At 35.0% G+C, this 25144-nt stretch overlaps 2 protein-coding genes across 2 annotated transcripts in view; one reads left to right on the forward strand and one right to left on the reverse strand.

The window, feature by feature from the left end:
• On the forward strand, window positions 1–24272 carry LOC149803436 (cubilin-like). The gene is made up of 11 exons (XM_089953143.1): window positions 1–340; window positions 8315–8575; window positions 10039–10359; window positions 10696–10980; window positions 12584–12907; window positions 13119–13403; window positions 16202–16534; window positions 17171–17455; window positions 18269–18610; window positions 19538–19671; window positions 24145–24272. The coding sequence occupies exons 1-11, from the start codon at window positions 277–279 to the stop codon at window positions 24166–24168; spliced, it is 2658 nt and encodes an 885-aa protein (XP_089809269.1). The 5' UTR covers window positions 1–276; the 3' UTR covers window positions 24169–24272.
• The window catches only part of LOC149803437 (E3 ubiquitin-protein ligase DCST1-like), a 28894-nt gene continuing 26059 nt past the window's right edge, over window positions 22310–25144 (reverse strand). The window contains exon 17 of the mRNA XM_089953144.1: window positions 22310–24540. Within this exon, the coding sequence (XP_089809270.1) occupies window positions 24451–24540 (90 nt within the window). The 3' untranslated portion in view covers window positions 22310–24450. The remainder of the gene's footprint in view (window positions 24541–25144) is intronic.

The raw sequence follows: 25144 nt of genomic DNA on the forward strand, positions 1-25144 counted from the left end.
GTTGACGTTTTTAGAATGGCATGCGTTGGAAACCACGATCAACTGTGTGTCTCCAAGGTGATGCTTAACTTATGCGACCTATCGTGAATGTAGGGTAAATATGATAATAGTAAAATTCGTCCGAGAAAACAGATACAATTGCAGAGACTAACCCACTAATAATACAACATCTAAAATTCGATTATTTATTTCAACACCATTTTGTTCATGAGTATATGTCGTATGCAAACATATGGAATTCACTAATTGACTGGAATACGCAGTTTGGACAAGAAGATGACAGTACACGTCTTCTCGCTGTTTGTGATTTTCCTAATTCTATGTTTTCATATCCGCAAAGGTAAGCATGAATTATACTTTATTTCTTGAATTAAAACTATAACAGACAGACAACTGCAATGTCGTTAACGTTGGTAAGTATTGGTCTCAATATCAACATAAGAATGGTATGACCTCCCCCGTACAGAAAAAGTGCAATAACAAAATCTAAAACCTAATGACCTCGTCTTGTTATGACTTTCTTCTACTTGAAGATTGTAGCTGTATTTCTTTTGCCAGAGATTTATATTTATTCAAATTTGGATAAAAAAGGAGAAGTATATAGTAACAATGTAATAAATGTTATAACTGTATCGATGTGATGTGATGTGATTTGTATTTTTAACGTAGCTTTAACAATTTTTCAGTCATATCGCTACGATGTCTGCATTGTTGCAGTTTATAGTGATGTCTAGCACTGGGGCATCATGCCGCAGACATGTAGCATGATGTCCCACCCAGTCACATTATTCTGAGACCAGGCCAGCCAGTCCTAACACTAACCTCTTAATACTGAGCGCCAAGCGAGGTAGCTGTTAGTACCATTTTTGTAAGTCTTTGGTTTGACTCGGTCGGGGATCGAACCCACGACATCCCGCATCCGAGGCGGTTAGTTGTATCGAAGTAGGTGCAATATTTAGTATGCCATAGAAGGATGAGTCCTGTTAATAATATTCAAATATATAATTTAATTCGTAGTTCTTAAATAGGAATATTTGTTTACATCGAAAACAAGATTTAGTTTAAATTATTAACAAGATGTCAGCGCCCTTCCTTTCGGTTCCTTATTATATATATATAAATGGTTCAGTGGCCATCAATACAGAGCATGTTCACTGAAACATTATCGAAATAAGTTTGGTTCATCTGAGTTAAAAATTGTATGTCAGGTTGACTTTTATGTTTTTGTAGATAAATTTATCACACATACTCATCGCAATAAAGAGAAATATTAGATACAGCAGGGAAATTGTGTTCGTTTCCAGTTTCTTTCCTGTCATTTTGCTTATTCTTCAGTAAAAGTCATTATTATTGTTGTTCTTGTTATTATTATTATTACATTTTCTGACCTCTCTGGTGGCCTAGTGGTTATAGCGTCCGCCTCGGAAGAAAGAGGTTGTCGGTTCGACCCCGGCCGAGTAATACCAAAGACTTACAAAAATGATAAGTCTTTGGCATGACGCTTGGCGCTCAGCATTAAGAGGGACTGGTCGGCCTGGTGTCAGGATAATGTGACTGGGTGGGACATCATGCTACATGTCTGCGGCAGGATGCCCCAGTGCTAGACATCACTATAAACTGCTACATTGCAGACATCGTAGCGATATGACTAAAAAATTGTTAAAGCTATGTTCAAAATCCTAATCACACACACACATACACACACACAGAGACACACATACACACATTATTGCATTTTCTTTGGATTTACTTGTAAATACATTCATAGTTTTATTTCTCATAATGGTAATTATATCGCCGATGTAAAGGTAGAAGCGTAAGCTATTGCATATTAACAAAATGGAGCTTAACTCATTGACCCCTGTTTTTTTTGTTTTTTTCGCCTGAAATGCGAATAGAAAACACATTTTGGTTGCTATTTCTGAATACATCCTAATATAACGACTTTCAAGAGATTTTCCATTAGCCTAATGCATAGTTGTTTTAGAACATCGTTTTTGATTATTTTGCTTGCGCGTGAGCAGAAGTGTAAAAGTTGGAGTTCTTTTTTGTGTTTTTTGCTTAACGGACCAATCATTTTCGTATCGAGACCACTCTTTATTCCAAATGCCCACCTTATCCTACTTTTTGCAAAGGTTCACCTGTCTGTGTGAAGTTTAGACCGGTCTTCCTTAGATCTGAGGCCAAAAAGTCTAAAATCGAACACAAAATCGAATTCCGACCACGGGCGAACTTTGGGTGAAAAAAACCGGTAAAAAAATTAGGGTTTTCCCACTGTATTTTGTAGTGCAACTTGAACGTCCAGATTATTTGGTATCCTTGTAAAGCTAAATCTGTCTACCTTTCTATAATTCCATCCACTTTGGTGTATCATACATGACCTTGACGCTAGGAGCTCGGCAATAGGCTACTACCTCCTGTCACGTAAACGAGGCGCCAGGAGTTAATGAGTTAATGAACGCCGATCGGAACACCTCCCAGTCATTTCGGTCAGACCTTTAACTAACCTTGGAAGGTGTTGTAGGACACAATTTGATGCATTTGGTAATTCGCTTATGGCAGAATGCACCACCGATGTTACGACATCAAAGCGAAGAATGTTCCGAGTGTGACCTGGTCTCCTTCTGCCTCAATATCCCATGTGAACGAAAGTGGTTAAGAATATAGTTCTCAATGGTCTATCCTACATATCATATCTTGAATGTATATAGAGAGTTCCCATTGTGACCAGTTTGGCTATTTAGGAAACAAGCATTGGCCAAGAAGTTACCACTGACCGAACTATTGTTTTCTCATTCGTAACATTTCCTTAACAGCCAAGGCAGTCCTAATATATTTAGATTTCTGCTCTTGGACTCGGACCAAAATTAAAATAGTCTCTACATTTGTTTCTCAGTACTGAACTTTCCACTGTGTACGAATCATAATAAATCATATGCTAATCTAAATATCTTCAAAGATGAGCTCACAGCGAAGTTCTTGCCATAGGTTATCCTACATTTTTATTGAGACGCTGGACTGCAAATAAAACAATGTGCTCAGTCGCGGAAATACAAACAGACAACAATATAATGCTCATATTCTTAAGAATAAATCATTACCGTTAAATCTATGCCGAGAATGTCTCAATGTAAATGTTTAATCACCACCAAAATGAGAGGGGAATATGCTCTAAACTAGACTGGGACTACATTCATGAGTACTGAACCGGAAGTAATAATTGTGACCCGAGTCTTATCAGGACAAATTATTTATAGCTAATTTTAGTTAAACTTTTATATTTACATGCCACATCTATTTCAACTTAGCACATGAAATCTTTATGAATTTCATAGCAAACAAAGTGTGTGACAGCTATCAAGATGTGTGAGGTGCTGGTGTTGCACAGAGTGCAAGTTTGGGGTCAAGTTTTCTTGCTATACCAACACTAAATTTGCTATATCTTTCATAATTATTGGAAATGTTCAATGCAGTAAAACTTAAATGTAATACAAGCCAATTTCTATCTGGACATGCATTTTGAATTTAAAAGTATTGACAAAATAAATTTAAAAGAATTTTAAACATTTACATTTAAAAAAAAAACAAAATTTGTATGAAAGATTAAATTTTCAGGCAAAATTTAAAATTCAAAATTGCAAAATTTATACTAATAAATGGCATTTAAAGCAAGCGGTAGCTTGGGTCTCTACATCGTATAACCTCTTGTCCAGAAGTAATGAAGCACGACAATCACTAGACAATCAATACCACGAACGCCTAACCCTTGTATCACCACTAAAATAAGAGAAAGGAAAATTACATGATGACTGATATTTTCCCTTTGATTTATTCTGCTGACATACGTCCGAGAAATAGCCAAGGTAGGTCCGAGAAGAATTATATCCGAGTCTTCTTTCTCAACATGACGGAAGCTATTTTGAACGATTAAGTCCATCTCTTACCAGTTAACTTGAAAACTTGGTCACGTCCAACGATATAGTGCCATAGTGTACTAGCGTACATCAAGTTTCTAATAGGTCCCTTTTAGGGCATATGCTTATTTATAACTATTATGCAATTATATGATGTTTCTTATGCTTGCACCTTATAATTATATTAGATTGTTTTGACTTTATGTGCCTAAACATAAATATTTATTGTTTAACGCGTATCATTCTGCACGGGCGTGAAACTGTATGATCCTTACCGTCCCCAGATGAAGCTATAACTTTGTGTCTAAATGTAAGGTAGCTATGATGTTTATATTATATTTAAAACAGTCTATAAAGGATACTCAAAAGACCACAAAATATTTCTTCTATTACTTATTAATTTTACCAAGGTCAAAATAATACGAAAATGAACAAAACGACCTATTAACATTGTCCATCATATACATGTGTCTGCAATGAAACACAAGTGTATATATATATATATATATATATATATATATATATATATATATATATATATATATATATATATATATATATATCCTTTCTAACACGCCCGTGCGCGTGTGTGTGTTATTCTCTTTAGGTTATTCGTCATTTTTTGAATCCCTCATGTATATTTTCTCTTTATAATAATAAACTTGATATTTTAAGAGGCGGAGTGCCCTGCCCCAACCCTCCAACACACACGCACGCACACTCACATCGCATCCCACTGCCTATGCACGTTAATATACATTATTGTATAAATCAATATGTCCCCTTCCTTTATGCGTCATAACTTTTCTTGTACATTTGATTCAAATATTATAATGAGAAATATTTAAAAATAAACAATTAGTTATTTGAACAATACAATTTTTCTTCGATAAAGCAACTAAAAAGCACATATATTTATGGAATACAAATTTTACAAATATTTTGAATGAATATATTATTTAATGAAACTACGTTTCAGACAAACAGATTAACAAAAATTATACATAATTTGCACTATTTAATAAAGTTTGCTCATCTAGCAGTCTACCCGATATTCCGACATAAATTTGAAAGGAGCCGCAGTAGCCCATTTGGTAAAGCTTCGATAACGTTTCTTTCCATTCCAGGTGAGCTGCACCAAAGTTACTCCAATAAATCATCCCCCAGACCTGTATTGGTATCTTGGTGGTTTGGTGTCTGTTCTCACCTATCTACAATGCACTGCAATTATCGCAGACATATTTGTCTGCATCAGATCAATACACACATCAGTTATTTTTAGACACTTACCAGTAGGTCTTGCTCATCTTGAGTTACGGTCTGTTGAAGGCGTCTTTCGACGATCTGGACTCCATCTTTCCAACCCCCAACCCCTCACAAAAAAGCTCAATGTTTCACAACTTGTAAATCAACGTGGAATCATGTAGCCCCGTTACAAATTTGAATTTCCGGGCTATATGAATGTATATTCGGTTGTTTAACCAATATCTGGAGACCAACTTTAAATATTTTGGTTGTTTAAGTCATGTGACGCAAGCGTCCGAAGATTGCCATGTAATTGTCACGTGATGAATGTTTCGTCATGTTTCTTCATTCAAGATTCACTGTCAATTAATTATTTTTAGCTTGAAACACAAACATACTAAGAGACGTATGAGGCTGATTTATTGGACTACCTTCAGAGGCGGATCCTCCTACTCTCTCCTTAATAATATTGACCTAAGAATAAGTTTTTTAACAGCAAATTGGTTAAAATTATGCCCTGGAAAACGCTTCAAATTCACTAGCTTCCCACAGTTTCGCCCACTTGATCCCAAAATGCGGGGGGTTTTGGGGCGCCATATAAGCCTCTGGTCTATTTGCTTATGTCAATTCCCCCAGCCAATTCAAGGATATATTTCTGGATCCGTCCAAGAACTCATTGCGTCCTTGAGACAGGCACTTCTCGTCTTTTGGCAGAATATTGCCAAACATATGTAAAAAGTGTTGTAAACCCACACCCCACTCCCCCCCCCCAGAAATCAAATTAAATAATAGAACAATCGACCAACCAACTGGGTAAATTTGTTACTAACTATAACTAGTATTGCAAGTGTGTAATAACATTGCGGAAGCAAATGCAACCAAATGATTACAGTGAATTGCAAACAAGACAATCATCATGCTGCACAGGTTATTGATTGGGGAACAGAGCACATACTGCTTGAAAACGTCAAGAAGAACCCCGTTCAGAAGATTGCAAAGCCATCAGACAGAACTTCAAATAATCTTATTGTAAAACGTTCAAATTTGAAACATGAGAGCTATGCACGATATTACTTAGTAGAATATTTGCTTGATTTCATGCACAAACATGAAAAGTGGCAGGTACTAACAGTGCGAGTATGCAGCAATGCGATGAAGAATGAAAGGAATGACACGCAGTAACGGCACGGAGGTGTGTCCCACCTTCAATGATTAGAATGTATAAACAACTAATTTAAAGAAGAGAAAGGGGGAGAGGGGCTGTTAAAGGGTCCCGTGGCAGGTGCTAGAGGGACATCTTGTCCATGATGTAATTTGTCTTAGAGGATTATTGAAATTTTTTAACATCTTTAACATAAAAGTCTGGAACATTTCAAAGATGCGGGTGTTTAGGTCATTTGATAGCTCTACTGATCCAAGCAGCAAGACATTTATACTAACAGGGACGAATGACTGGTTTGAGCAATGTGTTAGTCTCAGTATTAGTACTGTATGTTTCTTACAATTAAAAATTATAATGTTAGGCAGTCTCATCGTTTTCTTTACATGCGCACGATGGGCCATCAGCATAGATCACTACAGTTATTTCGTATCCTAGCACGAATAATTGATGATATCCTGTTACCAGAATACTAATATAGTGGGACATGATTATGTGAAGGTGAAAATATAGGTTTAAATATTAAATAATTTGTTATGTGTTTTACTGGATCCGGCAGAGTATTCCAAACCTTTAACGTGGAAGATATATAAGAATTTCTAGAAATTTGTTGTGTAGTATGTTTTTGCTGAAAATTAATTATATTTCTCAAATTATATTGTGATATGTGGGCATCTAATAGAGGTACAAGATCTTGGAGGTAAGAAAGAGAAGAACCATATACAATTGTGTACAAGGTACAGAGTTTATGAAAGTTTATTCTTTCTGATAATGGGATCGAATAGGTTTCTTTGTAAATACTTTAGTAGACGCACTACGGGTAAGTCAAGTTACAGTTCTTCCAGTTTCAAATTGCAGTCTTTCGAGTAAGTCATCGGGAGAGCAATTATCCCCTATTGTTTCAACATAGTCTAGAGACAAATTCTTTCTTAAGTTTTACTATCTAGATTGCAATGTATGGGCCTCAAACAATTCAGCATTTTAGATACATGTAAAAGTATTATTAATATCTTTCAAAAAGCTACCAGATTTAGTGAATATCGGACCACTGTGTTGATGGTTCTCGGCAAAATGTGGAAGCACCTTTTGAAATTCAAGTTCAGGAAAAACTGCGTTTGTTTCTTTATGTATATGTAACAGTGGACCTCGAACAGATATTTAGGCGCCTCTTGCAAAACCCATATTTGTTCATTGATTCAGAAGTATTAACACATACTTCTTTTAAGTTAACCAGAAAGATAGTTCCTTAGCTAACTAATTAATTGAGAATCTAGTTCGCATGTTTTCAATTTAAAGAACAATCCTTTATGCTAGACGTGATCGAAAACCGTTGAAACATCACAAAATACAGTGCAGTGCATATGCTATGGTAGATACATATTAACTGAGAAATGGTGGAATTTTGGGGCAGGAAAACTAGACTGTTATTGATCAAGGAGCTTGCTTGAATTCAAACAGTTGTAAATAAATTTAAAAGCAACACTTTTCATTTTTCCCCGACACAGCTTAACGAAGAAGAGGTATTTAGTGTGACGGATCGTTGGGAATATTTTTTTTTAATTTAAAAAACTGGCATCGCAATAGCGTATTTCCAACTATGTGGAAACAATTGTTTTCTTAATAATGTATTGAATAAGATGATCAGAGGTTTGGCAATGGCTCAGGAGGCAGGAACCTTTTAACATTCGATGACTGATCTTGTCAAGTCCCTAAAACCTTTTTACTGCATTTAGCTAACATATCATGCTCTATAATCGTTACTTCCGATAATTTTTCATTCTTCTTGTAATAGATTTGACTTTCAACGCTAGTATCATCCACTTCGGATAGAGTACTAAAAGCATTGTTTAAACATTCTGCTTTTTCATGTATATATTGGTACTGACTTAAAATATTAAGAAGACACGATTATTGGTATTTTTCATCTGTTTTAGTTTAGTACTGATAATACACAATTAAAGATGTGATCAGAGATAAATCACAATTTTATTTAAAGTGACAGCAGATGGCGGCATCGCTGTACAGACCGAGAACTCCTATATAAACGTGAAGTGGCATGCAGCCGGCGACTCAGACAAATATGACATCAGCTTCCAGGTGATGGGTACCGGGTACCATTCCACAGTAGAAGTTCCTGGGACTCAAAAGGAGGCAAATATTACCACTGTATCGTACCCGGGGTCACTTTATATTGTCAAGTTGTATGCTGTTCGTAACGATACGAGGTCGGAGCTTGGGACGCGGTACGTTAGATCAGGTAGGTAAATTGTACAAATCTTAGTTAATGCAAAAAAAAAAAAAATCATATGCATGCTAAAGTGTTGGCCTGTATAATTAATATAATAGATGAATGGAATAGGTAACCCTCTCTCTCTCTCTCTCTCTCACACACACACACACACACACACACACACACACACACAAACACACACACACTCGTCCTATCCTATTTGAACAAGCAACTATTGAACATGACACGTCAAGAATTAAATAAATTTAAACCCAAAAAGGACTAACACATACAAAATAGATACTTTCAGTAAGTTAAGATTATAAATATGCATAAAATGGGTTCAATGAACAAATAAAAACTTTAAAACGAAGCAGGTAAAAGACAACTAGATTGATATAATTTGACAGTTTCTCCCAACCACGAAAAATAAACTGCAACAACAACGACAGTAATTAATATATATATATATATATATGTATATATATATATATATATATATATATATATATATATATATATATATATATATATATATATATATATATATATATATATATATATATATATATATAGAGAGAGAGAGAGAGAGAGAGAGAGAGAGAGAGAGAGACTCGGCCCTATATATATATATATATATATATATATATATATATATATATATATATATATATATATATATATATATATATATATATATATATATACAACATTTTTTAAATTATGGGGCTTTCATCCTATTATATTTAATACTCATAAAGAAATTATTAAAAAGTCAACGAAAATACTTTCACTTAAAAAGGAAACTATTTGTAAATGTTTAAGTTTACTGCTATGTCTGAGGCACATTCAGAAACACAAAATGATCACCAAGCTTGAAAAGCCAAACTCGCAAATACCTCAAAGCAAACACAAAATCCATCAAACTGGAATCAGAATATATGAAGATTAGCGAATGGACCAATCGCATCAATAGCAGGATGAATAATAGCCTATTCTTCTGATCTTGCAGTATTCGCCCCTATGACGAATTCGAACCCTATGTGAATGAGTCAATCAACGGAGCTATCAAGTTTGATTATTACAGTAAATGAACGAAGTCTAAAATGATGAATAACGTCTTTCATCTTTTAGAATCTTATATTAAATTACATTGCCAACAACTATTCCGTTGCTTCTTTACTTTTTTTTTTTTTGGGGGGTCTCTCCTTTATTTGATCTTTCCAGACCAGTACATATGTATGTATGTATGTATGTATGTATGTATGTATGTATGTATGTATGTATGTATGTATGTATGTATGTATGTATGTATGTATTTCATTCTAGATATTCGTCATTGTCAAGCAGATGTTGTTGGATCATCTCTTCATCCTCTTGTCTTTTACGTCTTCTTTTTTCTTTTTTCCTGAATCTTCTTTAAAAGCTGAGTAACCAACCCCAAAAGCCATCATTTGTGTCTTGTTATTGAATGGTTTATGTTGTTTCAGCATGTGGCTACGAGGTCAATACAACAGTGGGCTCCAAATACAGCCTTTTGTCGCCTAGTTATCCAAACGGAATTAACACAGGTGTCATCTGCAGGTGGTATTTCCATGGGAATGATGTCACATGGTTCAAAGTCATACTTTGGGACTATGACATTGAAGGAATTGAGAAATGTGTAAACAGTCTGCAGGTTTCGGACGCCATAACACTGTGCCACCCGATGGAGAGAAATCTCACTCTTTTGGTGAAAAATAGCTCCATATCTCTACAGCTGATCAACAAGTACACAGGTCCAGGTCGAGGAATGAACGTATCTGTCATTGGTAAATAAGTCTTTAAATTCATTGCACACTCATATGAAATTATGTAATAGAAATGCATTTAATATAAATGGACTATCAAAATCTGGGAAAAGTATTGTAACCCTTATGAGGGAGGCTCAATTTTTTTTGTCTCGGTTTGGCTATCTATTGTCCGAGTCTCCATATTAGAGAAAAATGCTGACAAATTTCACGAATATGTTATATGTAATGGATATCACTAAAATAATTTCACCATATTAATTGTTGATATGTTCACACATTGTAGCATTTGATTTCAAATCGAGTCGATGATAGCCCTAAATTAATGCATTATCATATTCATTTATTCTTTTTCAGCAATTCATTTAATTGATCCACCAAGGAACCTATTAGCTAATCTTTCCAGCCATGGTCTGGACCTCACCTGGATGCCACCCCTTCATCACCCAGACAACTTCACATACATGCTCTATTTTTCCTTTCCACCCCACCTTGGTGACGATTTGGTACAAGTGATTCCGGTAGATCAAAACGAGTATAGATTAAATGTCTCGGACCACATAGGGCAAATCTTAGCCATCGGGATTTCTTCAAAATCGCCAGAGATCGAAAGCAACAGGACTTACGCTAACATATATATTGGTCAGTGTTTATAGCTTCTTCTTCTTCTTCTTCTTCATGCATACATTATTTCACTTTTCCTGACATTTATCAGTACATAAGTAGATATCTGGCCGTAGCTTCCACAATAACAATGCAAAGAGAGCTATATAGTTATCTTAGATAGCAACTAGTATCCTTGTAGCTTCCACTCTGATACAAACGTTTAATCATTATATCAGACGACTTGGACCTGAATCCGATATAAAGTGGAGACAGCCTTGAGAGCATCTGTGTGCATGTATGTGGTGCTGGTGTGTTTCATAGTTTCTGTTTCAGATCTGTAACAGTTCTTAAAAATTGCATTTAATTGGGAGAGCGGGTAAAGATTAAATAAAAAAAAAGCCCAGAAAACGAGTAATAGAAAACAAAGATAGCGTTTCGTTATATGTAATAATTTTCTACCCAAGAATGAGCCATAAATTTACTATATAATCTCGAAAGGAGGAACACGATACCATCGATTTCTGACGTTTTATAACCATACTCTCCAACGAGTTAGGATTTTTTAAATGAGGTTTCCTAACTAAAACTGAACAAGTGTGAACAACTATGGTAATGCCTCACTTGACATTCAAGTGGAAATGGGTAGCATTCTCTTTACCAGATCTGTAGCATCAAGTTCCAACAATTTGTCTGTTCTCGCTGGAAGAAGTGTCAAAATAATGACACCATTCCTATGATAAGTCCCCATCAGAGCAAGGTTACAGTGAAACGTCTTTGAAAAATTCCTTATTTGGTGACAGAATTTTATATTGTTTGGTAGACATAGATCCTAGTTATTCAGCTGTTGAATTCTTCCATGATGCAAAATGTGATGTAAGTATGTATGTATGTATGTATGTATGTATGTATGTATGTATGTATGTATGTATGTATGTATGTATGTATGTATGTATGTATGGTTTGACAATAGTAGATATGCCTTTGCTTTTTCATGCAGTTAGAGTCACTGTCACAATGGTGAGAACAACCAGTGTCTTAAGTAGTCATATTGATTTTCACTGACCTGGTATTTGAAGTCTCTTTCAAGGGATAATAGTTCCCGATTAATGTTTCTTGACAAGACAATATCATTTCGGTCAGTAATGTTTAAAGTTCAGTTGATGAAAAGAGGTTTTCTTTTCATTATAAAAATTAGGTAGCTGGCATTCCCTGTATAAAAACGAGAGTTGAAAGTGTCCGTGGACAAGCACAAGTTAATCAAGGTGACAGTTTGATAAATCCACTAATGTTCGAGCAACTAGTGCATACGGGCATTGATAATTCGTATCATTTTGACTTCAGTGTGATTATTATATACAGAAAGTTGATAAAGTTAAACCAGTTCCTCATAGATACAGGTAAAAGAATCAACCATTTGAAATAACATAACCGTATTTAAATGGAGAATCAGATATATATATATATATATATATATATATATATATATATATATATATATATATATATATATATATATATATATATATATATATATATATATATATATGTGTGTGTGTGTGTGTGTGTGTGTGTGTGTGTGTGTGTGGACAAACGAATAAAGTTTTCAGAAATGAATGAATCCCCTTTTTTCATTTTTCAGCCTGTTCGGAACATATTTACCTACCACCAGAGGGTGCAATATCAGTAACATCTCCCAAATATCCAGTCGGATTCCGCGCTGGCGTCAACTGCATGTGGTATGTCCATACAGAGCCCGACTTTTTCATCCTTGTGACAAGGGCTGATGCAGACATAAGAAGTGCAGACGGATGCATGGACGCCTATGTTGAGATCTCCAGTCTCGGTAAACTCTGCTCGGCGATAAAATCCGGATCAGTTATTCAGGCGAATGTTGTGAACATCTCGTTTTCGTCAGGAAATATCACATCTGGACGTGGTTTCAATATAACACTGGAGTCGGTAGGTATGTCGCAAATTATTTTCTTTAGTAAAAAGTTATTTTGCCTTTATATTTTGACTTTTATGTATTAAGAAAGTTACATATCTTTAGTAGCAGCTATTTTTATTTTTGTAAATACACAATCTCATCTATAGTGTAAGCTGTAATGCATTTCATTTAACACAGGAGGTTCAATGCCTTTCATATTTAGGAACATTTATGATTTAATTTTCAGCCAAACCTTGTGGCCCACCAAAGGATGTCCAAGGTGCCGTGAACCATACGTACATACATGTCACGTGGGGAGAACCACCAGAAAGATCACAAAAAATCATTGGCTTTTATGTGGAGTATTTCATCGCGCCCCACACATTAGGGGCTTCACTGTATACTGAAAAGGGAACAAGGGAAGTATTCATATCAACGGAACATCAGTCGGGGAAAATGTTCATCATTCGAGTTGCCAGTGTGACCAAGGGAGGAAGAGGAAATTATTCAACTCCACTCTATGTTCGCTCAGGTAAACATAGGTATAAAAGAATGCATGTATTTTGCTTACTCCATAATCATAAACATTTTACAGTATTTTCACATTTTTACGTTTTATCTTGTACTTAGTATTACATTTCTTTGGAACTGTTTTCTTCCTAATGATTTTGCAATTCATTATACATTTTTTAAACTTTACATTTAGATGGCAAATATATAGCCACTCTTAGGCTGAGGTACAGTAAAACAGCTGCTACGACACACTTCATCCTGTGATTTTTCGTAAAATCGAATGTGAATTGAATACATGGTTAGGATATGAAAAGATTATTAACAAAGCGGCGCCAATGTTCTTTTGACTGTGGAAGTGATTCTAATTGGCAAGTTATCTGAATTATGGTAATAGGGAGGTATGATATCACACTTGTACAGGTCTTACTGTGTGTTTTCAAACTCTTGCCTTTAAATATTGTTAAAAAGCCCAAATATTTAGTTTGGATTAGAGTGATATAGCAACCGCTTGATCTCTTGTTTAAATGAGAATATATAGGACAGGTGTCTAACCTTTCCCCATATACAGCTGTAAAACCGTTCCGGCGTTGAATTTACAAAATAAAAGGTATTGGAGATTTACAATAAAACTGTCGATGATTCTGTTATACATTTACCTTAAAATACAAGCAGAAATATTACTAGAAATAAGTCGTATCTGAATGTCTGCAGGTGATATTTTTAATGCTTAGTTTCAACTGCTTTATTTAACTTAATATGAATTTAACTTTACAACTTAATATACACCGAAATGTATATATATTTCAGTTCGATATATCCATATTAAATTTATATGAGCTCCAAAATCATCAATATTAAACGTATTTTAAAAGTTGAGTTTTGTGCTCGCCAAATAATCATGTAAAATATTTCATTAGTCTATGAAATTAACACAAAAAGAGCATATATGTATATCGGATGTTGTCACCTGCCCCCTACGGTAATATTAAAAGATTAAATAGCTCCGAGTCCCCAGTCAGCAAGGCCGACGGTCTAGGCGTTTATATATATAAAATAATAAGATGAAACGTATGTCAATTTAATAACCTATATCATCGTATTTAATAATTAAGGACAATTTTTCAAAGCAATTTCTTTCAGTCAATACAAAGACCTATTCAGACTGCCAGTTATTTCATCGCGCGAAATTAAAGGTGGGATTGTTTCCTTCCCGTGTCCCTTCTATGTTACCCGTCTGCAACTTCCACCTTGCATCCCGATTCGGTACTTTCGGTACCCTTGTTTCCGTTCTCCGGCCCTGTACCGTCGCACAACTGCATTTTTCTACCGACCGTGCGCCTTCGCACAACTGCCTATTCTTCTGTGCACTCCACGTCTTGTCCTCTCTCAAATCTTCAGGTGGCGCCCTATCCCACCCTGAAAGCTTCATGTGGATTAGTAGGGACGCAAAATTTTGTCTGCTTGTTCAATCACACTAGAATCAACATACTCTCACATACCTTTCCTCAGCATAATGGCAATTAAATCATTAGATCAACTCATGCACTCACATCTAAATATTCCATACACGCTTGTTCTATAATAAAGGCTACACCAACACCAGAACTATCACGACTTCTCATGCATACACACCTATCCCTAATACTCTATAGTAAACTATCAATGTCAACGATATTTGTACGCATTTCCTAACCTACAAATTATAAAAGACACACTCAAATATAAAAATGCATAATTATATCTGCACGAGACCATCAATGCCTACTCTGCATAATCCACAACTATATATTAAAATAAGAACAAGTACAAGTTTCAACACCCAATTAAATTCATTTATGAACCACGACGCAACATCGTAGCATATTACACCATCCACTTCGATTATATCCTGACAACCTACATACATTAATCTTGAATATTAATAATTCGCAATACGCTATATTACAACATGTTGATAATTCATCTATACATAGAAGATTAAATTTCTACTAAATTAAATGCACGTAATAACGTATAAATCTTACGACACCTACTTAGGAAAGTGAGACAGATTCGGGCGAAGATATTTTACCTCAGAAGCCTTTGTTCCGAATCTCGTCCGAATTTCCTAGAACTCTTTTTTCGCCGCTCCTTTTTTTTACGACGAGTGCACACTTTGCTCTCGGAGTACCGTAATGTTTATTTAGTCCGTCAAAACCTGAACTGATTCTTCCACAATGAATGTAACAGGATAGTTTCTGGCTGTGTGATAAACCAGTCCAAAATTTGACTATCTTAGTTCTGCTTGGATACCGGCGGTTCTTTGAAAACCTCCTGGGGTAGTAGCATTGACATATTATAATGTCTGGTTTTTCGGTCTCTAAGCCTAAGCCGACAGGTGACGTCACTGGCTGATTGCAAAACAAACACAGTTTCTTACCACGGTGGTAAGGTTCTCTTTGAATTAACCGCAAACTTGACTGTGACGCAATGGCCAAGTCACAGACAAGTAGTTGTTTCAGAATCGGTCTAAAGTCGTAATATTAATTAACAGGTATTGACATTACCAAAAGTAGTTTGAATTACGAATTCTATCAGAAGACAATTGTAAACATGAGGCAGGAATTGTACGCAAATTTTCTTCCACAACGTGACAGAGGTCTAACAGATCATGCACTTTGTTTAGTTTTATGGATCGAACGTTTGTTTAAGTTTTTCTTCCTATAACATATGAACACATACTTAGGTACCAGTCTAGTATGTCAATTCCTTCGATATTGTTTTTGGTGACAATATATGTACTTGACTTCACCTGTACAATATCTTTATATTTTATAGTATGTGAGACGACTCTTACACTCTCTCAACACCAGACGTCTCTAATATTTTCACCTAAGGTGAATAACAACGGTAATTATCAACCTGGTATCATATGCAGATGGATTATCCAGACTGCGGAGCCTATGTGGCTGCAAATTACCATAGAAAAGTTTGCACTGGAACAATCACGAGACTGCTCCAAGGACTATCTTGAAATTTCTGGGGACAGAAAACTTTGTGGTCAAGTCTGGAACCAGTCATTTCTGTTGAAGAAAACAAGTATAAACATGACGTTTGTGTCTGATTTTGATACAGAAGATAGTGGCTTTGTTTTAGCGGTCAGTGCTGTAGGTGAGATGTTGTCTTTGTAAATACGAGCTATGAGTCTATGAATTTCTCATATATATTTATTCATACATGAAAATACATTGATGTGCAGGATGCTATCAAAAAGAGTATATATATATATATATATATATATATATATATATATATATATATATATATATATATATATATATATATATGGCTTCGTGATGTTTAATTTATAACCTCTGAAAATTAAATACTTTGTGGAAGTTGAAATATTGTTTTTTATGGATTAAAATTTTGGATAGCTTCTACTAATGTAATGTCAAGGTTGAGTATCAAGCAGCGTTCCCTCTAAGCGAATGGTAGATGTGCGCGCTATGCGCGCTGCATTGTGCAAGCATTACGGTTGCTTGAGCGGAGAACAATTCAGCTGCATTGTGCAAGTATTACGGTGACTTGAGCGAAGAACAATTCAGCTGCGCGGGGATGTCTGAGCAGTTGCGCGTCCGCGTGCGCGCGCAGCTTAGAGGGAACGTTGGTGTCATTGTCTTTTTTATTTTGTGGTGAATCACGATCTCTCTCCCGTCAATGATGTAAACCTCAAAGTCATCAGGATATTATTATTTGAGAAAATACAAAAGAATGTCAACTTTGTAAATTTGAATATAATTGTAGGTCCACCACCAGGGGTTCCACAAAACCTAGGTGTAATATCTAGCCAGTATGGATTAATTTGCACATGGGATTCACCCAAACAAAATGAGATATATGTTATCGGATACCATCTGACTTATAGAATACATCCAGAACGGACAAATCACACTGTGGAGGTAACTCGAAACACACGTCTATATGCAATTGACACGACTTATTTTCCCGGTCGTCTGGTTGAGGTCTACATACAGGCTAAGGGAGACGTCGAACCTGGTCCAACATCAAGGTCCCAGCTAGCTAGGTCAAGTGAGTATATTAATCGTGTAACTAGTATGATAAATGACCAGTATTCATTCGTATCTGCCTTCTTTTAATTTATTATGAGAAACGTTTCTGGAGTATTCATTCGTTAATGCATTTATCTATCAGTTAATCGCTTTTTCTAATTCCATTAGTCCGAACATGGCTGATACATTAACACAACTGATACATGTTCAAAAGACAATTTATCTCCAAAACAATCAGACCTTGCAAAGGCCTTTAAAAGAAACATGCGTACATTAGGTCGGAGGTTTGACATTAGACTGCGGGTCAAAATAGCATCAACATATATTATTCTCTAGTACCTTAAACAAACCCTTTGAGTGATAAAAAGATGCTAAACAAAGACAATAACTTGAGCCTACCTTTATCCAGATGTTGATAGCAAAAACACTGAGTTTAAAACAAAACCACACAAAAGCAAATTTTGCCCACAGCTTTGTAAAAACATATTCGCAACCAGTTAGAACATATTATTGAGAGCGTCCGTGTGAAAATGGATTGCGTCTTTGAAAAACTTTAGGTCTGTTTAGATCGGTTTGAGAAAGACGAGATCTGGTTTCAGATGTAGTAAGAAGAGATCTGGTTTCAGATGGTTTGCATCTTTGAAAAACGTTAGGTCGGTTCGAGACAGAGGAGATTTGCTTTTATATAGATACACTTGGATTGGCTGACTGACCATTTCTTTATGTGGTCAAGTTTTAAATCATCTGTATCTGTTGATCATCGTATCCCAATATGAATTTTAAAACGTTATGAATAGAAGACGTTTATTTTTATCCTTAATTTACTTTCCAGGTTGTGGTCAAGATTACTCTTTGACAAAAGGGAGGCGACTGTACATAGCATCCCCAAAATTTCCAGCACAGTACGACATTTCTGTAAGTTGCAACTGGTCCATCATGCTTGCTGATCTCTACAGCGTCCACCTCTCGTTCATTACACTGGATCTGGTAAACACGGAGGGGCATAACTGTTCAAAGGATTATGTCAACATTAGTGGTCTGGGTGTATTTTGTGACAAAACAGTGGAAAATACTCAGTTTATATTACAGTCCATTCAGAAGATTCAAATTACATTTGAAACGGATGAGACGGGTACTGGAAAGGGATTTTTGCTTAAATTGGACGTTATCAATGGTGAGCAAAGCAGTTAAGGGACGTTTAAAATCCTCTTAGATTCGATTCGCGTTTAATTTTCATCTTTATTCTTCTTCGTCTTCTTCAAGTACTAAAACTGTTAAGATGTCTTAATCCTCTATACAATCCTCATCCTCTTCGTCTTTGTCATTGTCTTCTTCCTCTTCAACTTAACATAAATATGTCACATAATATAAGAAAACAAACACATTTTTCCTATTATTATGTCCTTCCTCTTATTTGTTAAACATGTTTGGCATAAAAACAAAACTTAACTTCCCGATCTAAATGTAAAATTTGTTGACAATCTTTATGTGTAACTAAAACAAGGTTCAATCATAAACTTCTCTGGAAATTTTTTGAAACTTTGTGTCCCCGAATCATACAGCTAAACTTCATTGACGTGGATTTACTCGAAGTGTGAGATGTCATTTTTGAGATTGTCAGCTCGATCTCAGAATTTCTGGATAAAGTAAATGTCTCGTGATTACAAGGCCAATCAATCTCTAGTTCTTTATTTAGCTGGTTTGCTCATTGAAATTCAAACCTTTATTGAAAAGTGTAAACGTAGAATAATATGTCAGTGAGCTAGTAACTCATGTCCAGGATATATAAGCTGAACCCAATCTGAATACGCCTTGATTTGTTTTGCTTGTTTGTCATCATCACCATCATCGCCGTCGTCGTCATCGTCGTCGTCGTCGTCATCATCATCATCATCATCATCATCATCATCATCATCATCACGTGGATATGTAATATATTGGAGTCGTATTATAACATTAGCTGTTGATAAATGTTTTGCTAACTTCCATCATCCTCATGCTCTTTTTCATCTTCCATCTCCTTCTCCAACATGACGATAATAATGCTAATGATGACGATTATGCTTATTATAATAACAATAATTATTATTATGCCTCTCAGACACTTACTCAGAGCATATCAAGAGCATCAGACATGCATATGACCATGAAGATGACCATCAATATCTCTCTTCTGAACTGTATAGTTCAGCCTCTGATATGGACTTGGACTCAATGGCTGTGGCTTACACGCATGTAGGTATACTTATTTACTTATCTACTTAGCCTCTTCATTTTTTATCGTCCAGTAAATCTACGAAATTATTTATGCTTCAAACGCATTTATATATTTTAAATGCTACAGAGACCAAAGACGATCCTTAAGGAGTGGCTCTGGCTTCATTGTGCAAATGTTTTCATCCGCGACTCAATATTCACACCCTGCACGCCTTTGATAATTCTTTTCTGTAGTTTATTTATTCATTGATCTCATGACTAATGCTTCCTACAAAGTCGTTCTTCTTTCAAAAACATTTGATCAATAGTAATATTCACTGTCTTCTATTTTGTTAGTTGGCAGACCTGATTTTGTAGCAAAAAATGTAACTAAGCTAGGGTATTTAGGCTATTTGTTTTTGATCTTCATTTATAGTTTTTCATTTTAGATTTTATTATATACCTATCGCCACAATTCTTAACATAAAGAATTCTAGGGATATTTCCACGAGTAAGTGTTTAGTAATCTCACACATGCCTAATTATGTGTATTAGGTGTGTTTGGGTCATGTTTCCTACAGCGTGGCATAAAATACCGATTTGCGGCTGAGAATAGCATACAAATATGAAGCAAGAAAAAATATGCATGTATGAAATTAGGGGGTCTCTTGAATATGAGGTCTTTAGTTGTTTTGAGGAAACTATTTTATAGCATTGGCGCGTTTAAGAAGCAGTCGAAAACAACTGATTTCTTAAGGTCCTTGGAAACGGGAAATATTGATATCAATCCCGTCTCACGCAGTGGTGTTTGATTCTCCCAGTAGTAAGGTTCTCAAAGACTTCTCACGTGTTACAGTAAGACACAAAATAGTAAACTATACCATTCTAATGCCTAACTGTTCTTTCAATTTTGTAATGTTTGTTTGTTATTTTGCTTCGTTTCGTTTTTTTTCTTTGTGTCTTTCTTTATATTTTTTTAAAGTTTATTTTTGTAAACCTCAGATTCATCGAATGGAAATTATAAGAATAAAAGTACTCGAAAGATCCAAGCACGTTTAAAAACCGTATGTCTGACTTAAATTGTGGCATCACGCACTAATTTAGGATTTAAACAAAGATACAAACCCACCCAATCGCCAAAATCAATTTAAGTATGAAACCAAATAATTACCTATCAAATATTCGTACGAAATAAGGTAAAACTAATTCTGAAATCGTTGTAAGAGAATTTGTGCGGATTTAAATTCTGTGACTGTAATGCGAGAAAGTAGAAAGGATTACGGATCGTAGATAGACGTATGGTTGGTTGGATAGTTGGTATTTTCAACAGTATTTTGAGCACAGGTTTGGTTATATCATGCGGATGAATTGGAAGCTACTTGCCGTTCACAAGGACACACAGAGGCAGTCGACTCGGGCTGACCTGGGCGGGTATCGAACTCGCAACCCTTGGATTATGACTCGTAGATTCGATAAAAGCCCAGGCCTGACTGGACAGCAAAATTACAACTATAGGTACATGCATTGAGCCCCATCGAGTCGAAACTATCTATGAATGCATAGTTAATTTAAAGCAAAACATTACAAGACAGGGTACAACATCTCTACGAAAAGTACATGTGGCCATGTGTAAATCGGCAAAATAACTTAACTTTGCTATAACTTTCCATGGTATACTGACCAATATTTCTCATTAAAAGATGTACATTTGCCAGAAATTAATCCTTTGGTCAATTTCCTAAGCACTGCTACAGTCTGTCGTTTTATTTTCAATCCCCCAGATATACCGAACTCACGGAAGCTACTCTCGTACCAAATCATCAATTCAAACAAGTCATCCACCAGAAATTGTTTCCAGCTTCGTTAGTTCTGGAGACTATGTTTTCGCTAGCAGTTTGCAACATGGTTCCTCTGCTGCATCTTTTTCTCTCCTTCCTGAATCATCTAGTGTCATGACGCCATTCCGAAACAATGGTGGTAATAAGGTGCACACTGTATCATTCTCTGTTTCAAGTTCATCGGATTTTGCGTACTTGGTTGGGAATGATTTTAGCTTATCAACAAGCCAACTTGCAATGACTATGTCTACTGGAGTCAGTGAATTCACTAGCAGCTTGAAACGTGGTTCTTTTGATGAATCGTTTTCATTTCTTCCTGAATCATCTAGTGACATGACGCCATTCCTAAACTATGTTGATAATAGGATGTACACTGCACCATCTTTTACTTCAAGTTCATCGGATCATGCGTTCTTTGACGGGAAGGTTTATAGCGTATCAACAGGCCAGCTTGCAATGAAAATGTCTATGCCATTTTCCCCCATTCACCAAATGAGATCGACGAGCGCAGATGCCGACCAAAAGCGGAACCTAAGTGTCACCTCTGTTATTAAGGAATACTTAAACCTTGGTGTGGGTCATACTTATTTTAAACCTTTATATATGGTCATGTCTACCACATATAACCAAACAGCGACTTTCTCCAAGGCTCAGTCGTCGGTATTTATGACGGAAATGTTTTATGTTAAAAATGTTTCACTGCATAAAAGTTCAGATGTTAAGGAGACTATTATCGATGTAGCAAGTTCCTTCAAAACTCTGGATGGGAATTATCATGTTTCAAATGCCATGACATCGCATTTGGAGACAGTTTTCGAGCTAAGCAGTTATTATTCCTTAATTTCAAATACTAACAAAGACGTTGAAATGAGCATTGGCAAAGAACAGATTTTACAAACTGCTTTATTTAACAGTCAAAGATTATTTATACATGGGACGTTTTACTCGAATACACATAGTACAGTAACATCTAATTTTCCAACTATCACAGTGTCATCTGATACGAGGAAGCCATCAAATATGTCTCTTTCAGGTATGCTACGATATATTTTTCGCAAGTCTGTTTGTTTTAATTACAATTTGTAAAAAAAAAACGCCATCAAGAGATTAAATTTGTATTTGTAAAAACAACTGCTGCAGAAAATAAAAGTTCCAGTTAAATTTATACATTCCGTATGATATAGTGTTTAAGTCTTTCAAAATGGCCTTTTCATAACAAATTTGTATATAAAAAAGTGATAACTGTATATTTTACTTATGTAGCTGCGTGTTTAAAGGTCTTTCAATAACTTTGGGAAGTCATTGCTAGTAATTAACATTTAAAAGTGTATCATGCATTGTTTACTAAAATCATACAATATCATGAACCATCAGGAAATGTATACTATGCATACAATGCCATAAATCATCAGGTATTGATTATTAAGCATACAGTATCATGAATCATCAGGTATTGTATACTCTGCATATAACATGAATCATCAGACATTGTATACTCTGCATATAATATCAGGAATCATTAGAAATTGTATACTAAGCATACAATATCATGAATTATCAGGCATTCTGCACTATGCAGAAAATATGAATCATCAGACTTTGTATAATATGTATGTATATCAAGAATCATCATGCATCTACACTATCATGAATCATCAGGCATTGCATACTGTTCATACAGCATCATGAATCATCATGCATTTCCAATATCATGAATCATTAGACTTTTATAATATGCATACAATATCATGAATCATCAGGTATTGTATACGATGCATTCACTGTCAAAAATCTCAAATAACATAATCAGTTAAAGTATTACACTAAAAAAACTTAGATAGCAACATTATAAAACATACAGAGATACTGACTGATCATTAAATCATTGTTTTTACTTTGTCAACAAAATTGCTTTAATAAAATCTCATTCTTAATAATATTTTCGTTCGGAGACAGTAAACTAAAAAATAATGAGATGATATTTCCTTATCATAATTTGGCAGAAAGGGAATCACGTGCCAAATGCCAGTTAAGGAAGATACCTCACAACAGACAACGAAATTTGTTTTAATTTAGTCAGTGCTTTATTTCTAATAATAAAATATACTATGTATAAATAATTTTAATATTTGTTTCGGAAGAATTATCCGACTAAGAACATTAAAATGAATTTTGATGATAATAGCACAAAAGAAAATAACAAGGTAACATTAATCTAATATGTGTAATCGATTCTTTGAGCAGATTGTCAAAGTATGATTTTCTTAATTTTAAGTTTTAAACCATTACTCTATTGTAAACATTAACACTTCTGTTCTATTTAGTTATTAACAGTTATTAATAATATGAACTTAAATTATCAAATCGTTTTAAAAATGACTGACACAGAAAATTGTTGATTAACAAATTAACTTCTAATAACGAATTATTTATTTTATCTTAGCAAACAGTACTCATATATAAATCCGTAGCAAAATTCTGCTCTTGCTGTTTGAATACTATCCTGCACTAGATACATATTGAGTTAGGCAATACAGTTTGTTTACCACTTTCAATTAAGAAAAAGAAATAATGTGTATGGCACTGGATAAAATATTGCGTCTGATACATTTTCGTTCCACACGAAACAGAAAACTGTAAAATATATGCCTTCAAATTTTTCTATTTTTTACAGAAGTCACAGAAACCACTAAAGTGAATGGAAGTAACTTACAACACTGCTGTCATATATGGACCTTTTTCACGATTTTGCTTCTGCTGACTGTTCTTACGTAAGAAGAGTAAGTCATTAAGTTTCTGCATGGCTATTTCAACAAATATTGGAATACATTCCTGGCCGTGATGCACTGAGGAACATCTTACCACCGGAGAAAAATAGAGTTGTTAATGTTTACACCAGATAATTATCAATGATTGTATTACATCAACGTGTGTCATTTTTACAATGGCTATAGAGAGTGGATACAGTCACGTGTACATTTCAGTCACTCTCTGATGGGGTTGAGTCACTATCAACGCTGCTGTCGGTGGAACTAAACTCTTCTTGTGGTATGCATGCATAACATTTTCCCTGAAAATAATTCATGAAATTAGAAAAGCGGATTATTTTGATGTATATAGCAAGTTGCCTATACAAACTTGTACAGTATCAGTATGTGTTGTACCATCTCTTTGAAACAATATGAAATACTTCCCGGAAATGAAAATTGCTTATGTACGCAAGAATCACACGCAAGTGTAAATTCTCGGAATTCGTTCGTACTATAATAAACTACTGTCTCGATATTACAAGGAAAATTCTTTCCGCTGAATATACGTAGAGGTGTAATCACTACTTGGCTCGAACATCGTCTTGTTAGACTGTGTAAATTCTGGTGTCTTTAATACATATGTTCAATTGCTTTTTGTTAATATGTAGCAAGAAAATTGGTTTGCAAATTGTATTTGCCACTTTAGCAAATGAAGGAGAATGGAAGCAAATCAATGCAATCTGTCATAGATACAAATATACAGAAAAGTAGTTGGAAAAATTATTTTCTGAGTAAGGTTTGTGTAAGGAAAATTATAAGTCTTTCTTTTTCGTTATTAGAGATAACTTAATCTGTCTTTTTATGTCATTATCAGAGATAATTTAATTTGTCTTTCTAATACGTTATCAGAGGCAACATATGTCT

Source organism: Sinohyriopsis cumingii, chromosome 3 (genome assembly GCF_028554795.1).
Source record: "Sinohyriopsis cumingii isolate HCF-2022 chromosome 3, ASM2855479v2, whole genome shotgun sequence".
NCBI lineage: Eukaryota > Metazoa > Mollusca > Bivalvia > Unionida > Unionidae > Sinohyriopsis > Sinohyriopsis cumingii.

Bases quoted from the DNA above. Each gene is read 5' to 3' on its own strand.
- LOC149803436 (XM_089953143.1), top strand. From the start codon at position 277: ATGACAGTACACGTCTTCTCGCTGTTTGTGATTTTCCTAATTCTATGT. The intron at 341-8,314 runs GTAAGCATGAAT...TTTTATTTAAAG, and splicing joins ATGTTTTCATATCCGCAAAG to TGACAGCAGATGGCGGCATC. The intron at 17,456-18,268 runs GTGAGTATATTA...TTTACTTTCCAG, and splicing joins GTCCCAGCTAGCTAGGTCAA to GTTGTGGTCAAGATTACTCT.